At 38.9% G+C, this 17,828-nt stretch overlaps 1 protein-coding gene across 6 annotated transcripts in view; it reads left to right on the forward strand.

The window, feature by feature from the left end:
- Mip (Myoinhibiting peptide precursor) overlaps positions 1-17,828 on the forward strand; it is a 51,727-nt gene that overhangs the window by 26,537 nt on the left and 7,362 nt on the right. For all 6 annotated transcript variants that reach the window (XM_085196899.1, XM_085196900.1, XM_085196903.1 and 3 more), the window contains exons 2-4: positions 12,677-12,775; positions 16,226-16,639; positions 16,788-16,892. In XM_085196899.1, the coding sequence (XP_085053025.1) occupies positions 12,677-12,775; positions 16,226-16,639; positions 16,788-16,892 (618 nt within the window). The remainder of the gene's footprint in view (positions 1-12,676; positions 12,776-16,225; positions 16,640-16,787; positions 16,893-17,828) is intronic.

Raw genomic sequence — 17,828 nt, forward strand, 5'->3', positions numbered from 1 at the left:
AAGATTCTCACGTAGAACTGATTTAAATGACTCGCAAGCTTATATTATTAACAACAGGGCATTAGAAAAAGTAGCAACTATCAGCGACTTGGGAGTTCATTTCGATAGTAGGATCAGATTCCACATTCATATTGACAAAATCGCTACTAAAGCATTTCAAATGCTGGGCTTTATTATAAGGAATACTAAAGATCTTAAGAAGCCTCATACCAAGATTAGACTTTATTCGGCCTTGGTTCGATCTGGTCTGGAATATTGTGCGCAAGTCTGGTCACCATACTATGAAGTGCATATTAAGCGTATCGAGAGTATCCAAAAGCGTTTCCTATGGCACCTCTCCTACAGTTGTAATAAAGCTAAACTATTGCCCACGTATAAAAGCCGCTTAGAATATTTCAATCTTATTAGTTTGTTCGATCGAAGACAATTGTTGGATCAGGTTTTTTTGTATAAATTAATTAATGGTAAGCTAGACTGTCCCCTTCTTGTTGAGAAACTAAATATAAATGTGCCTTCAAGGTTACCCCGTGCACGTAACTATACTCTATTTTTCAGCAAAATTTCAAAAACAAAATTGGGCTTGAATGCTACAATAAATAGATTAGCTGACGAGTATAACAGGATGACAAAACAACCTGACGCTAGCATTGATATCCTCTCAAATAGTCTTCAAATGTTCAAAAGTAGAATTTTTGCATTCCTGCGTTCTTCTTCGTCTTGACACTGGGGTCTTCTGTCTCGATCACGTATCTGTATGTTAGTTCTTATATATTGTATTTTTCGTTTGTTTTATTATATATCCTGTATATATATATCCCTATATGTGGTTTCTGTTAAGTTCTTTTTTGTTACATAAGAGAAAATTATATGTATGTATGTATGTGTATATATATATATTTAATAATAGTTATGTAAGTATATGCAAGTAATTAATTTTAGTATATTATGAAACTGTCCCTAATCATGCCGTGGCAGCTTATAAGTAAAGCAACACTAAGCCAATAGTTTTAAGACATGTTTGTAATATCTGATTAAGTGTATGTTTTGTTAGTTGTCCTTAATAAATAAATAAATAAATAAATAAAGGATTTTCCAATTGTTTTACAAAGCAAGGATTTTTAGTAGGTACCGTAATTTTAAATCTGTGCTACTAATCTTTTCAAGTACTTATTAAAATATATTTAAATGACTATTTTTAAACGCAAGAAATTATAAACAAAAACCTACCTACTAATAACTACTACAAAAAATGTGAAACAAAATATATCGCGCTTAAATAATACATTCAACTCCAATTATCCAATACGTGCAAACGCATCTAACTAAATCTTCGTTGCTATAGAGACAGGCGGGTTTTTTTTTTCAAGCTTGTGGTTAATGTTGAAGAGGATATTCTGTTCCTGATGAAAAGCAAGCACGACGTGGCTGCCTGTGGGGAAAATTAAATAGAATGCATGGGCCGGGAATCGAACCCGGGCCGCCCGCGTGGCAGGCGAGCATTCTACCACTGAACCACCGATGCATGCAAGGCAGGCGGGCGCGGCGGAAGCATGGCGAGTGGCCGTTTCGCAGCAAGGATTTTTTGATATTGTAACAACTTCTAAAGTACTTATTAAAATTAAAAACAGTAAAAGACAGTTTTGGTCTACATTAAATGGCCAACGTAACTAATGTACTTATTTATATGCTGATAGTAAGGGATAAGTGAAACTTGAGTAACATACAGCTGATGTGTCAACGGCGGGATGTGTCAACAATTAAATGCGTTTTTCTGTAAAACTATTCGCAATTTCGAAATAGTGTTAACAGCAAATTTTATCTTCGTTTAACGTAAAAAAATAATAAAGTATTTTAAAGGATAAGGATTAATACCATTATGGAAAAATATCCCTCACAATAAAAAATATATTGAAATTATTATTTTTAGACAGAAAAATGATCACTACACGTTATTCTGAAAAGATACGAATATGCTCTCGCGGACTATTTTGTAGATCTTATTAAGGAGAACAATAGTCCAGTATATTTTTTTCATGTAGTACTTACCATTAAAGCAGCGCATGCCCGAAAGTGTCTCAACGGGTGGGACTTTATACATATTTATCGTATTTATGTTAATTTACATAAGAATGTACAAATAATGAAGTATATATAAACCTTCTACGGAAAATACTCGACCTAATGGTGAAAACCGCATAAAAATCCGTTAGGTGGTTTAGAAGAAGAAGAGTTAGAAACAACAGACAGACACGAAAAGCGACTTTGTTTTATAAGATATAGGATATATATATATATATATATATATATATTTTCTTTTCAGAAATAGTAGCAATATAGAAAATGTACATTCTTTTTCACGCCTTTTCTAGTCAATAAGTATCGTAGTATCGTAGTATGGGAATCTAGTGTCAAGACACTCCATTCTTATCTTTTCACCCAATGTTCAGCGCCGCTCTTTGACTTACACGAAAGGGACCTAAATGAAAACAATTTAAATATTCCAAGTTCGCCACGATGATGTCTAATTAAGCCTCATAGCAGTAACCTCAGCCTACTCACCCAAGTAATTGTGAGATGTGTCGAATATCAAACATTCGTACAATATATTAATATATTCAGTTCAGTTTGTAATCCGAGAGAGATCGTAGATGTGGGTTGACATTGCGCGCTACTGTCTGTGTCTGTGTGTGTTGCCACAGTCCTCCCTTCATACATATCCTCGGGCAGTCTTGCCCCTTACCTCCCTCAATGCTACTAAAAATCTACACAAACAAAATCAGTGAAAAAAGTAACATGTTATTTTAAACATAAATATTATATGAAATATGTCTAACAAGTTGTAATTTAAGTTCCACATTTAGCAATATTGGCGTTATTGATTATTCAAATACGAGGTATTAATTTGTATTGGAGTGTTTGCCGAGTCGGGCTCAGACGCGGGAGTCAGCACATTCAGCTGTAAGGCCGGGCGGGCTCCTGCGGGTTATGTTTAAGACGAGTGTGTCGTAAATTCAAGGATATAGAATATATAATAATAATACTCGTATATCTTAAATTTTCAGTAGAAAATCTTTTGACGATTTGATCATTACAGTTTTGTATTAGGTACATGTATTTAAAGCCAGCGAGGGTTGTTTCACGTACGCTACGGCTGTGCCAGGCTGTCAGTTGGAACCTACAATTACTACGGTCACAAATAATAAGAATTAGGCTTTATTACATATTCAATAATGGCGCCTCCAGACGGCTCCACAAACTCCACATAATAACGAAATAACTTTATTTCAATTATAATATCCAAAATTATTATAATAATCTTTTGTATATTGAATATTGAAAATTATACAAAGTTTCTTTGCATATCACATTGACGTTTGTGCCAACAACCTGTTCGGCTGTAAAATGAAAAAGGTCGTTAAAAAAGTTATGAAATTATTAATTAAATCGGTGCGGATATAAATATTTAGGGGCTAATCAAGGCAGTATGAATGAACGAATTATACATTCACGCCGTCCCCCGACCTCCCCCGACGTCCCCCGCCCGCCCTACGACGCCTCGCCTCGCCTCGCCGCCCTAAGCGTTTGACACGGATATTCGGATTAATTTTAACTCAATCAAATGCTAAAAGTTAATTTCAGTTATTAAATTACGCTCAACACCTTCCCATCTGTGAACAGATTTAAATTTCATCTGATAATCATTCAGAGGACGTGGATGCCCAGTGGCACTCTCTGCCCTGGCCTCTATTCCCACTTGCGGTATCTAATGACAAAACATAGCGGCAGCACGCAGGTTTTGTTACATATATATATTTATGTAGATGTTACCGTGAAAGCCGTATGTTAGTATGTACTAAGAAATCTCAGAAGTTAGTATTGTCATCATAAGATGTCTTGTTTTCTGAGGAGAGGAGGTATTGAGTGATAAGTGTCGGAATACAATGCTGCAAGGAAATTAAAATATTAAATATTTAATTTCATAGTCCCTCGTACCCCTGCGCCACGACGGCAGGATAGGCCTCTGCCTAGTGGAACGTAGTGTAACGACGCTACGAGACTAACGAGTTGAGTAGCAGAATTCAACGACGGGTTTTGCGGTGGTGCCAGAGTGAAGGAGGGATCGAACATACACACCCTTGTGTCCGAACTCCAAAACTCAAATGAGTTAGTAAATAGTTACAATGGTGAAAGCCTTTTCACACAAATTCTCATCCCACTTTCAATTGAATTTTCAAGACGTTAAGTAGTTTAAGTTAATACGGCACTAGGTGTTCCTATCACCAGTCACCGGAACAAGGAATCCAACACACAACCGTCGCTGTGCTGTGCGCTGTACTGCCACTGTGTCGTCGCGTCGGTCTCCGGTAATAAATAATGAGGACAATAACTTAATATTAAAAGAACATAAATATACATAATAACTACTTAAAAATATAAAATATTTAGTATGTACGTCATGAAGACGTATCGACTGCGACCAGTCTACGGCTAGCTGGCCTCACGAGTCGTACAGAGTGCGCAGAGGTCACCGCAGGCTGGCCACTACCTGCGGGTCATCGCTTCAATATCCTATTTATAATGCAATATCGACCGGCTAGGAGCCATTTGTCGTGTCTAATAGGATGTGGGGTAAAATTAGCCCCTTCTTTAACTCTCCCCCCTACATGCTGCATTTAATCTGTATTCAATATTAATGGCAATTTTTTGCAAATAGTTTTTAACGTAGGTCTTAAAAAAGTGACGTATGGGAAACGAAAATCTATTTGTTTATATAACTAGCGGTCAGCGCTCTATTCATATTACGAACGTGTGTTGGCCAGCTTCATTTTAGATCGTCTCGATTTGTATTTTGTTGATAATGCGTTAGTCGTAGATTAAGTGTGGTAAGTCCTTCCGTAACCGCGTCGACTCGGATAGCGGCGTGCTCGGTGCGTAGCGGCACTGAAAAAATTCATAAAAAACCTAACCTAACCTAACATGGACCCGCTTGAGAATTGGATGCATACTTATTAAATAGAATTTAAAGCAGTTTTAATTGTATCCTAACACTGAAGCCCTACTGAAGCTCTATTATTTGTAAAATCCACCTCGAGAGTACTTCAGCGCTCGATTCTATGGAATCCGTCAGATCGCAACTCACTCGGATTCGTCAATTTATCGGTTTTAATCTCCAGTTATTCCAAGTAAGCGCTGGCTCCACTGAATAACTCTTTACGAGAAATGTAAACTGATATTCACATCGATGTACTCGTACATTAGAGGTTTACTTTTTAACGTAAAATTTGTCGCCTTGTCACTCACTCTTCACTTAGTGTTAAGACACTCCGTTCCCCTATTTTCGCCCATTTTTCGAGACATGTGTTGATCGGTGGAAGTGAACGCCACACTTAGTCTTGTCACCAAAGCGAGGAAATAGAAAGTATCGCATTTCTCCGCATCGCAGTAGGACTCAAGACGTAAGCAGACGATAGGCCACTGCGACGACGACGGCCTCGACGCGACGGACTGTATGTAGTATTAAATAATCGAATTTGGACGGAAACTAAAGACGTGATTGTCTTCACATTAGATTCTCTTCGACTATCTCGTTAAATGCGGGATACAGAGTAATGTGAACGCGCCTCCGTTTGATTACTTGAGATTCCGTCTCATTCATCCTAAGTGCTAACTCGAGTGTTGACGAATCGACAACACATCTGCACGGGCGTCTCGGCGCGATAATTTCGCGTACCTACGACGCCTACGAGTACCTACGAGTACCAAGTGTTTAGACACACACACTGTCATTACTACCCCCCGGTACCCCCCAGTACCCCCTACCGGTGCAACACAACGAGACACAATATTGCAAACTCTTATTGCTGCTCTGCCATTGTCGGTGCACTACTATTGATATTGATAACTATCAGGCGACAGGATCATTACTATATTATGAACACCTCGTATATACTAAAGTGGATAGTAGTGTAGTCTATCCCTGCATATATTGGAGGAGCCGCAATATTGTCAAAGCAATTACGTCATTGCGTCAAATGATTTGTTATAATGTTGATAATATACAACATAACCCAGAGAAGATTAAACCCAGCGAATGTAAGACGCGGGGCGCTCCGAGAGCTGCTAAGTCTATTTAAGTCACATTGTTGTCTACTTAGATATTATAGTTGCAGGTTTTAAAAACCTGATACCCTGTTTTTAGCTAAAGACATCTGTTCTTTTAGCTGCCACGACTGGCTTTATAACTTCTACATAATAAAAATACATTATGCAAGATATACTCGCCAGCTGCAAAGCGTATCTCATCAATATCTATTTAGTATTTTGCGCGGTCGTCCCTAGGCACCTAGGCACCTAGGATGAAGGTGTAATATATAAGGCAAACCATCACAACTTTATAAACGCCATCACGGAGCACTTGGGAAGAGACTGACGACTGCTGAAGCGATGATTATGGATTCGATTCCACTCTGAGATTTATTTTTTAATTTTATTTTAGTTAAATAAAATCTCAGATTCTTCTACATTACATTAGCCGCGACTTTTACTGCCAGGGCCTGCCTTCCGACTCAATCTGAATCACTTTGCACGGCTTTAACATCCTCTGACTCCATCTCCATTGACTCTCATATTGTCTTCACAACATCTACGCATCGCTTCCTTGGGCGTCCGGGGGGTCTAACTACTACTGACATAGGCCGGCGCGCAACGTCTCCACATCTTCTCAGGCTTGGATGCTCTTAAAGCTTATCCGCTACGTCAAGAACTCGAGATAGTAGTTTGTTGCCATGTAGAAGAACCCATCAAGGGATACGCTTCTATATCAGCGCATTTAGCTTGGGCGGTATTCTGCAGAGCATACCAGTGACCTCCCGCCATTTGGCCCAGGCAGTGCTTGTCCGGGTTTGGATATCGTGATCTTCCGGACTCCTACACAACGGTTCCAAAGTACCTGAACTTTTTCGACTTAACGGGTGTAAACCATGCACTTGGTCAGATTCTGCTCATATATATTGTTTTTAAAAGATAGAATGCGGAAGAATAAGTATGGGAGTTAGTCACGCTACCCGTCCCGACTGTGACTGATTGATAATAAGCTAAAGCTACGCAGCGTAGAACGCTGAAATTTGACATATAGGATGTATGTTTCTTTGGGAATACAAGGGGGCACTAAAAGAGAATTTCCCGAAGTTCTTACAGGAATAGAAAAAAAGGAGAGTACGCTTTACATCTTACTCACACGAAGTTGCGTGCGGTGACTACATGTTTATAAAATAATTAATTGTGTATCTCTCATCAGCATATTCCACTACGCTAATTCCCCTATGTAGCATACTATATCTGCTATCCAATATAAATTGAAATATTATCACGTTTCGCAAAGTTCCGTGCGCCCGCCCGCCGCCCGCCCGCCGCGCGCCGCCCTGTGATGCCGGCCGCGACGACCGACGCACGCGCGCGGTCTCTTTGACCGCACCTAGCAAATGTAAAGAATATAATATATATGTATTATAAATTGCATGTTCTTTATTTTACATAAAATTATTGTTTGGTAGCAATGTTTATTTGCTTCTGTATATATGTTACTTGCAAACGGTCCAGTAAAAGATCAGCGTTTAGTTGCGTCACTCAAAATACAATGTCTCGAATTCGGGCGACAGGCTCGAGCGACGTGCCTTCACACTCAGTCAATGTCAACTGGACTGGCCTGGTCGGACGGCCTGGCCACTATTGTAATAGTAAGAGAAGCAGGGGTATTCATTTACAGATTATTTTGACACAATTGCTTATTGAACAAGCTGTTTTGTTTTATTACGAAACTGTTTACAGAATTATTTCAATTACAATTGTAACTACATATTTCCATATGTACGAAGCTCATCACGTGTACAAATAACGAAAGAAACGCTAATTTCCAAATAAGACTGTCTTGTGTAACGTTCGAAGCACGCCGCTCTAAGTACGCTCCTACTACGTTGACGATATTTAGAGACAATGGCGTTTCAGTTCGAGCCCAGCGACAGGGTCATCAAATACAGACTCCGCCGGGCTTCAGTATGATGTGAATGATAATGTAGACTATTGTGAAAGCGGGAACGGCTTTAGAACTCGGTGCCCTTCCACCTGATCATTTAGATAAAATGTGAGCGGAAAATATTCTGTTTAGGTATTTAGGTTTTTTTCTGACGCATACTTCGCTTAGAGAGATAGTAATATCTCTTTTGTCATTCACTGTAGCTTGAGGTTACGACGGTGAGGTGCGCGACACTACATGGAATCCCGTTCATGCTCGAGTTACATATTTACAGAACTATTGTACACGAGGCAGAAAAGGCCTCAACCGCCTCACTGGGCATCTTGACGGGGAAACTAACGGCCACTAACAGGTACGCCCGCGTCGCCGCGTCGCCGCGTCGCCGCCTCGCGTGTCTAACTATCAACTATCGAGATCGACTATCATTAACACTTGACAATACGAGTACGTCGTATTTACCGACAGCTTGAGAACATCCTGTGGCAGGGCTTCCGGTGCTTAACGTCATTTCCAGTGGTAATATATTGTATGAAGAGGACATGTACGAGTAGGTACATACTGTTATCTCTACATTTGTGACAAATATAGTCTAATGATTTTTAAGGGAATTTATGAAAATGATGACAATGAAAACCTTTTTTATCGAAAACTATCTCATAAATGTATGGTATCTAAGTAAATAAACTAAATTTAATTTATTTAATTTACAAACATTAATTTACTCGTATATTTGAACATCTCATAATAAATAAACAATTAATTAAACACAAAACAAGTGTCTATTTAAGTGGGTGTAGGTACCCTGCACGTGGTGCTACACGTGCAACCTTCGAGGGCTCATGCTAAACGCAAAGCAAAGTTTGCTAAAGATCATCACATGATCAATACAATTCTATAAAGAACATACAGACAAACATTCATCATTATATTATATATATATATATAAAAATGAAATAAAATATTTATATTACAAGAAAATTTTATACAAAACGTTTTGTATAAAATTCTTTTTATACAAAACGAGCGGTCCAAATGCGGCTTCGACCGTTTTATTTTTTTGTTCTGTTATAGCCAAATTATACAAAATCTTTACATAAATAGGAGCCTATTTACTTATTCTGACATTTAAGCGATATTAATGTCAATGTAGCTTCATCTTGAATTTAGTTTTTGCGTTGATGTGGAACAAATATTCACATTTATAATAGCTTTATAACGTGATATCAATAATTCTAAAAGCAATAGCCTCATTTACGTCCGATCGAACCGTCGAGAAACATCAAAGAGACCGCGAATTTCCCGGCGCGCAGCGGGGTCCTGGTGTCCTGTATATACTTCATTTTCCCAATTCTAATAATAATAGGGTAATAGAATAATAGAGTAAAATACATCAAAACTTAAAAATGCGCTTTCTTTAAGCAAACCAGTACTTCCCTCGAACCGCACGACGTATAATCTACTTGTTATATACCTATGTATGTACATATGCATATACAGCTTCGCGCTTTTTCCCTCATAACAGAGGGCCTACCCTCTACCTAGAGGGAACCTAGTATTTAAACACTCCGTTCCCCATGCACCGCCCAATATTCTAGATATTATTTGTTGAGTGGCGGAACTCAACACCGTGCTCAGTCTTGTTACCCGAGCGAGAAAGTGAAAATAGTTCCCTGAGTGGTCAGGGAACAGCTCGTCGCTGTGGCACGTCCAGACGAACAATAACGACGACGAGCAATGTTTCCTATAAGTTAACCTCGTAGTTACCTACCTGTATCTGTAGTTCACTTCATAAAACATGACAGCATACGCCCGCGAGCTAAGTTTGTCAGCTTTATTCGACGTGACAATGCCTCCAGAATCCGGCAGGAAGTGGGGAACAGAGTGTCTTAATACGGGGTTCCCTCTGCCTACCATTGTCATCCTGCTGCGTGCGGGATACAGCGTGAAGCAGATTTTTTTATTTATTCAACGTGTAGTGATCTTTTTCTCGTAGACCTTTAATTCGTCTGTCCGAAATATGGAAATGGAAATTTATATTTATCTTCTATCTATCTAAAAACAATTACAAACTTATAATTAAAGTTCATTTCATACAAAACAAGTGCATACGCCCGCAAACTTACGTTTGGTACTTTCCGTTGACCTTTGGGTTTTTGTTTCAAATGTTATCGTAAGTGTTATCTAACACGCTGGTGCAGCGTCACGTCATCAAGTGGTGCCAACCGGGTCAACTATGTATAGAAGAGCTAAAGATGCCTGACCTGCTCTCCTGCGTCACGCGACCTATACCATTAAACGACCAGCACCGTTATAGCGATGTCCACAAAAAATATACGCTATTTATAATTTACATGGCAGCAGGCAGGCCACTACGTGAGGCCTTAACTATGTTTACATGTGTGTGCGCGTGTGCGCGTGTGTGGTGAATGTCTTAATGGGACGAAATGTCTTACTAATACTAGTGTAATGATTTTATATAAATAGTTTTAATATTCACGATAATTTATAATTACAAAATGTAAATCAACCTCTTTGTATAATAAAAAGATATATTTGAAAATTTATTCATAGAACTACCACGAGTTGTCAATTTAAAAAAGACGCTTGATGTGATGGAAATTTTGATACGCACTTTTAGACTCGGAGCTGAAGAAGGAAGTGGTCCTCGACCATAATATAATGTATTATAATTTAAGATATACATGTACAAGCCTAACGGTATTGAGCCCTGGAACAAATGTAAGGTCTGTAAAAGCCTCGAGGTGTTTGATTTCTTTTCACTAGCTCGCTCTGCCTACCCTGCATGGTACAGCGTGAGACGAAAACAACCATCTACAAGTCAATTTAAAAACTATTGCACAAACATGTAAAGTAATAAAGAAGCCCTTTTCCTGCATAGAAGAGTAGACTTAACGTCAAGACATTGCATTCTCCTTTTTCGAGAAATTGCTCGGGGATGGTGCAGCTGCTCACCAGAGCGGCAAGTCAAGTCCCCTACTCCGAGCGGGAATCGATCCCACAACCACCCCGCTCAGCACATTTAAATTAATTATAATTTGAAACACTATTTCCAACAAGTGGTTCTACCTGCCCATAAACTTTTATACGATCCCATGGGAAATAAAAGAGCTACATTTCTGAGAACTTTAATCGTTTCATCGTTAAACATGTCCGGTATATAAATAGTCTTATTTTTTTAGGGTTCCGTACTTCAGGAGAACAGAAAGGTCCGTCTGTGCACAGAAAAATACAACCCTCTAAGTCAAAGCAATCAGAAGATACGATTGCTGCATGCTGTATGAAATTCGCCGCGTCATCAAAACCTATAGAGTACTTCCTTAGTTATGAAATTTGGCACGAAGGGAGAACTTACAATACAAATAAAGGAAAAAATTCTGAAAAATTTAATCTATAGAAAAAAAATCATTACAAACTTATATTTGTGATTCATCTCATAAAAAAGGAGTGTATATGCCTGCAAATTTAAATTTGTCAATTTAAGTTTGCTGGCATTACACTCATTTTATAAGTCAGACCTGCAAACCTGACATTGGTAAAGTGAATCCGACTCGCACTTGACCGATTTTTTATTTGATCGTTATTTATAACTAATATGTTCGCAACGTCTCGAAAATGACATAAATCGCATATTATGTGAACGTGATCCTTACTAAAATCGAACTTAAATAATGTACTGTATAATAATGGTTAATAATGAAAAAGTTCTTACATTCTAAGCTATAATGTTCAGTAGCTAAACATTTATTTTGCATTTTTTTCCACATAACAGAACAGGAAGAGAAAATCTAGTGATAAGACACTCTTTTCACTACTTTTCTATCGATTTTCGGGACATTGGGTTGTGAGTAGAGAAACTCAACAATGCACTTTATCGACCAGAGCAAAGAAATGGAAATAATTTAAATAAGTAAGAATCCAATCGAACTCAAGACCATGGGGATTATTGTCAGGCGCCGGAGCTCATCGCCGTGCATTATCAATATACACAGTATTTTATGATTATAACATTAAACTGATCCACATTCTGCAACTCCCTACATTGCTAGTTGAAAATGTAATGTCATAAATGCACGTGCGAGCCGAGATAACCCATCTTACCGCCCACACACTCCACTCTCCTGACATTTCAGAAGCAGTATTTATACAGGTATATATAACGGGCCGCGCACGCACTCGTACATCTAATACCTATAAATATATACTATGTTTTATATTCCTGAAATAACCGATAATATGTTACATGCGTTGTACGTTGAAAGATTATTTTTTATGCTATAGCTCATATAAGTTTTATGCCTCATTGTTATTTGCTGCTAGAAGTAGCGGACAGGTTCTACAGGTATTATACATGTAAACACATCAATCATCTTTTTAATAATTCAACCAAATATTATATAAAAAAACCTTTTTCTTTGCGACACTCCGCTCTCTTTCCGCTCGAATTCGAGAATCGAGTCATTGTGTGTTGAATGGCGGACCTCAACGCTACGTTTTGTCTTGCCAGAATAGAAAAACGAGAATAATTCATTTCTCTGAGTGGGAATCGAACTCACAGCCATCCTCTTTACAGTCAGACGTTGGCCGCTGCGCCAAGATAAATTAAATATTCTCTTATCGTAACAGATGCGGTGCTGCGTAGCCATGGTGTGCGCGGCGGCGACGCTGGTGCTGGCGCTGGCGGTGGCGGCAGCAGCCGACGCGCCGCGCGACGCCCCGGCGCAGGTACTGCCATATTGCTTATTGCCCGCCTTAACTCTAACATTAAACAAGGTCTTTCGTTATCAACGTTAGTTTGATATCTCAATTAACTTTTAATTTAAACAAAATTTAGTTTTGTCTGTTCGATTTATGAGCTACGGTGCAATAGACCGACACCTCCGCCGCGCTTGTTGTATCCAGTGCGGGGAATCGAATCCACTACGGTACCTATTATTAAAATATCAATACAATTCAAAATAATAATTAAACGGTCATTATAACACATCAAAGTATGCCGCGCCCGCCGCGCCCGCCGCGCCCGCCGCGCCCACCGCGCCCGCCGCGCCCGCCGCGCCCGTGCGTGGCGGGTACTAATGTGGGTACATATTTGCTCCTTCGTCCTAAACAAACGAGCCTTTCGATTTCGAATCCCATTGAAAAACCACACGCTTTACATTTTTCGGTAAACGTTTAAATGTCTAAACGTCCATTGCTGGCTCATGTGCGTACTTTACCTTTTGTGAATTGAAAAATTTAATCATATGAGTTAATTAGACTTGTTTGTTGCCCACCCGTTGCAGCTTAGTTTAAGTCGTAACGTAGTCGTACTCACTATTGTTTTGAGTTCAGTTCTCGTTTGCGCAACCGTCGTTTACAGCCACATGTTGTGTTGGCGCAAAACTTTTAATTGTTTTTTATTTTGTTGTTGTTAATGAGTACGTTACAATGCCCGCCCAATGAAGAGAACAAAGTCCCCGACGACGTAACTGAGCGCGCGCACGGACAGACAGTTAATTACGCTTTTGTAGATGTTATCAGTAGAATGGGACAAAGGGGGCGTCTCGGCTTGAAACAATCAGTGTCCAGAGCACCCCCGCACCCCCGCACGCCACCACTCCTGCACGCGCGGCCTGCTAAATAACTTATTGTATTTTGAATACTTATTGTATTCATACAATTAATGCTATCATTTTTAACCGACTTCTTTTAAATCATTATTTTCAATAGAACATGCCTGGAACCTACAAAACATACTATTGTATTTTAAAAAACTAATTATAACTTATAAAAACCTTTTTTTCTTTAGTTCACAGAAATAATTTACTTATAAATAATATATTAAGATGACTAGTTTTACAATGAAACCAATAGTGACGCAATTGGGACATATATCAAGGACATAAGTGCACACCCACGTGTCTGCCCGACCAATAGTTGATGTAAATCCTACTTGGAGGAATATTTTTTTATATTTATCTTTCCGGCTTAGGCAAACCAATTGGATATTACTCCCAGCAGAGATTTTTTAAATAGGCAAAAATAGAAATCGTTACTTATCCCTGTTTTCTCTCTGTCTATTTCCATGGGCATAGGAAAAGGGGGAGCCGGGTGGTCGGTGCCCAGCCCAGAATTTTAACCTACCAAAAATTTCCAAATATAAAAAAATATTTACACGAACATATCTGTTCAAAGGCAAAGTCCAAGCCCCTTTCCAGAAAATATCTCTAGATACGCTATTGCCTGTTACACAAATTCTGGAAATCTAACTATAGTAGGTAAGATCCAATTAAAACTATAGTCCAGTTTTAAAACTGATTTAAAATGCATTATTCTTTCTCAAAACGTGAGTATATCGCGATTTCCGTCAAAAAGGTCAACCAAAGGCCAAAGATTTACGAAGTAACAAGACAATAGGTCTTATCTGATAACAAGACATTCGACCCGGATCGGATTACAAGTTTGGTCCAGTAGCACCGCTGACCGCACGAGGTAGTCGTTGCCGCAAACTATATACAACTAAGAAGTGGCTATCTTGTAAACTTCTTAACAAATTCACAAATTATATGTTCATTCATTGTATTATACACTAAATTTTACTAAGATAAAAATAATTAGTCAAATCGAACTTTTAGTTTCCAACGTTAACGCCTTCAAGCAAACCATCTCAGTGACTAGCGACCCCGCTAAAGAAGACCAACACGTGCAAAATCAAAAAAAAATGATATATCCATATTAAATGAAAGTAGAATAAATAAAACGAAAACGGAATAACAGAAACTGTACCAACCATTTTGAGTTTTCATGATTAGTCCTCCAGGACTTTAACTTTATTAGTTACAGTTAATGTTCACATTAATCCTATACAATCATGTTATGTCAATTCTCTAACAAAAAATGTCAGGATCAATGGATAATATAAAATGTTTAATATAAAGCGACAACTGTGCCCCGTAAAGTGGGCGGCCGTTGGAATGATATTTACAAGGACATTTAAGAGGGCCATTTACTTAAACAAATTGAACGAACAGACAACGCGCGCCCGAAGACCTCATTATGCGGACGCGAGTAACTCCGCTCTAAGCTCCGTCATCCATATCTTATAATCTGCATAACAAACACGGGGCCGGCACAGAAAGAAACTTGCAACCTCTTTAGCGTTCATTTCTTTCAAGTAAGTGTAGCTGTTAACGTGGGTATAGCCTCAGCAGCTGTACGTAGCGCGTCTACTTTAACAAAGTTTCAATGTAAGCACTTCAAGCCGTACTTATTACCGAGATTGCTTTGTTCTTCTCAGTTAAATAACTTCGGGCCGACGCATTGTTCGCCTCAAAGCGGTAAAAACCGTAAAAATGTACAAATAGTGGAAAACAAAATCTGAAGCTAACTTGACTCGAATACACCTTTGACCGTGAAATATAGCGTTTGTTGCAGTTAGCGTAACTCGCTAATAGTTCAAGTATTTGCTTTACGTAAAGTAAGGTGATATAATAAATAATCACTCGTTTTTGGATGTATCTGGTTGCAAAACTAACTGTACTAAAAACAAACTGCTTTAGAAAGCTCGTAACAATATTTATATATGTTCGATGTGGCTACAGCTGATATCCGACTGAGCATATTCGTCTATTATGCGTTTGTAAAAATGCTGGAGCGTTAATAATACTTACTTTTCAACGAGACTTATGAGTCAAGCCCATTACTAAAATATAAAGTCAAAGGCCCTCAACCACGGCCCGCCCTAGCGGTGGGGGCCGCTGTGCCGCACTACGCAAACCACAACACAATCAACATTCCTGACTCGTCGTTCCGTAACTAATAAAACCATTTTTCCTGAACGAGAACAAAGCATGAAGTGGTGAGACTTAATGTAATGGAAACAATGAAATAATCCGCACCATTACAAGATAAATTTGGTCTTAACGAATATCCAATCACAGTGGCTTAATGCTCTATACATAAATAACGAAGCTCAATTACTGACGGCTGACGCCCGTTGAATTGGTAAAGAACGTTGTTAGTGGTAGTGACGAGCACGAGGACGAGGACGAGGACGAGGACGAGGACGAGGGGCGCGACACTTAAATTACCTTTAAAATGTGGACGTTCATAAATTAATAAATGATTTGTTAACTTTAGTTACAAAACAACATACGTATATTATGCAAGCAAATATTAATTTGAAACAATTCTCAGGTGGACACAGATATCGAGTTGTCGGAAGAGCAAAAAAGAGCATGGTCTAGCTTACACGGCGGCGGAGGCTGGGGGAAGCGAGCGTGGCAAGATCTCAACTCCGCTTGGGGCAAACGTGGTTGGCAAGATTTAAACTCTGCCTGGGGCAAAAGGGGCTGGCAAGATCTTAACTCGGCTTGGGGTAAGCGGGGCTGGCAAGATCTGAATTCGGCGTGGGGCAAGCGAGGCTGGCAAGACCTGAACACCGCGTGGGGCAAACGTGCGTGGAGGGACTTATACCAAGCTCCTTGGGGAAAGCGAGGCTGGCAGGACATGAGCTCAGCATGGGGAAAGCGAGGCTGGCAAGACATGAGCTCTGCATGGGGAAAGCGAGGTTGGCAAGACATGAGTTCAGCGTGGGGCAAACGAGCACCTGTAAGTTATTTAAATACTAACTTTTAAAAATAAAATAGCTTTATTTTATCTCTTATCCAGAACATAGGAAAGTAAATTTTTGATAAATACAAAATTACTATGTTGATGAATCTTACTTATTCATTGCACATTTGTTGCTATTTTGTAGGAAAAATGGGCTAACTTCCATGGATCTTGGGGAAAGCGATCAGGACCTGAACCCGACTATGAAGACTACGAATTCGCTTACGATCATCTCATCCCTGTCCAACAGGTAATAAACACATTTACAAGATTACTGCAGATTTCACTTGTTTGTTGTTATATAAAAGTTGTTATATAAACTGTAAGGCCATCGTATGTAGACAAATAGCGGCGTTGAGTTCCACCGCTCAACACTAAATATTTGTCTTAATACAAATATTTAGTAGTGTCTTAATATTTGTCGGAATGTTTTGTGTGCGAGAAGGAGTGAAGCTAAAGAAATAAGCTGTTTTCGTGTAATAACGCGCTCCCCCCAGCCCCCCAGGCCAACCCCCCCCCCCCCCCGCGCCGCTAGCAGTCCCATTTTGAAATATTACAAGGATATTGGCTCGGATCACGCCATCATTCTTGTTGAGATTAATTGCCACAATATTACATTACTTTTATTTATTTTACTTCCACTTTTACAGATATTCAACCATTTCAAAGTATTTTCAACTACGACTTATTAAACCACTACACCTGGATGGTTCCCAAAAGGCGCGGATTCAAATGCCGCTATGTTCATACTTTTTCCACCTATAGTGAAATTATTTTTTGAATACCGAAAAAATATGTCTATTAAAAGGGCATATTTACTATGTAAAACCTATTTGCTCAAATTACATAATAACTTCCACAATTATTAAAAATCTATCACAACAAGAAAAATAAAAAATGATAAAACAAAATATGTTTCACAAAGTTTATCGAGTATTATAATATATGAGTCAATCTATTCAACGACGTGCTCGTGCCTACTACTACTGTACTGTAGTAGTACTGTACCCGACATCGACAAGTTATAAGCATATTCTATTTTGGTCACATTCATTTCCCCAAGTCACTTTTAGTTAAATTAAATAGATTCTACAAATAAATAGTTTCCTTAGCATCAATGGAACTGGTGGAGCACTGTTAGAGTGTAGTTGCGATATACGATATGGGTATTCAATCATAAGATAAC

This window comes from Heliconius melpomene, chromosome 13 (assembly GCF_056956725.1).
Source record: "Heliconius melpomene rosina isolate 202511_hmr_F chromosome 13, ASM5695672v1, whole genome shotgun sequence".
NCBI lineage: Eukaryota > Metazoa > Arthropoda > Insecta > Lepidoptera > Nymphalidae > Heliconius > Heliconius melpomene.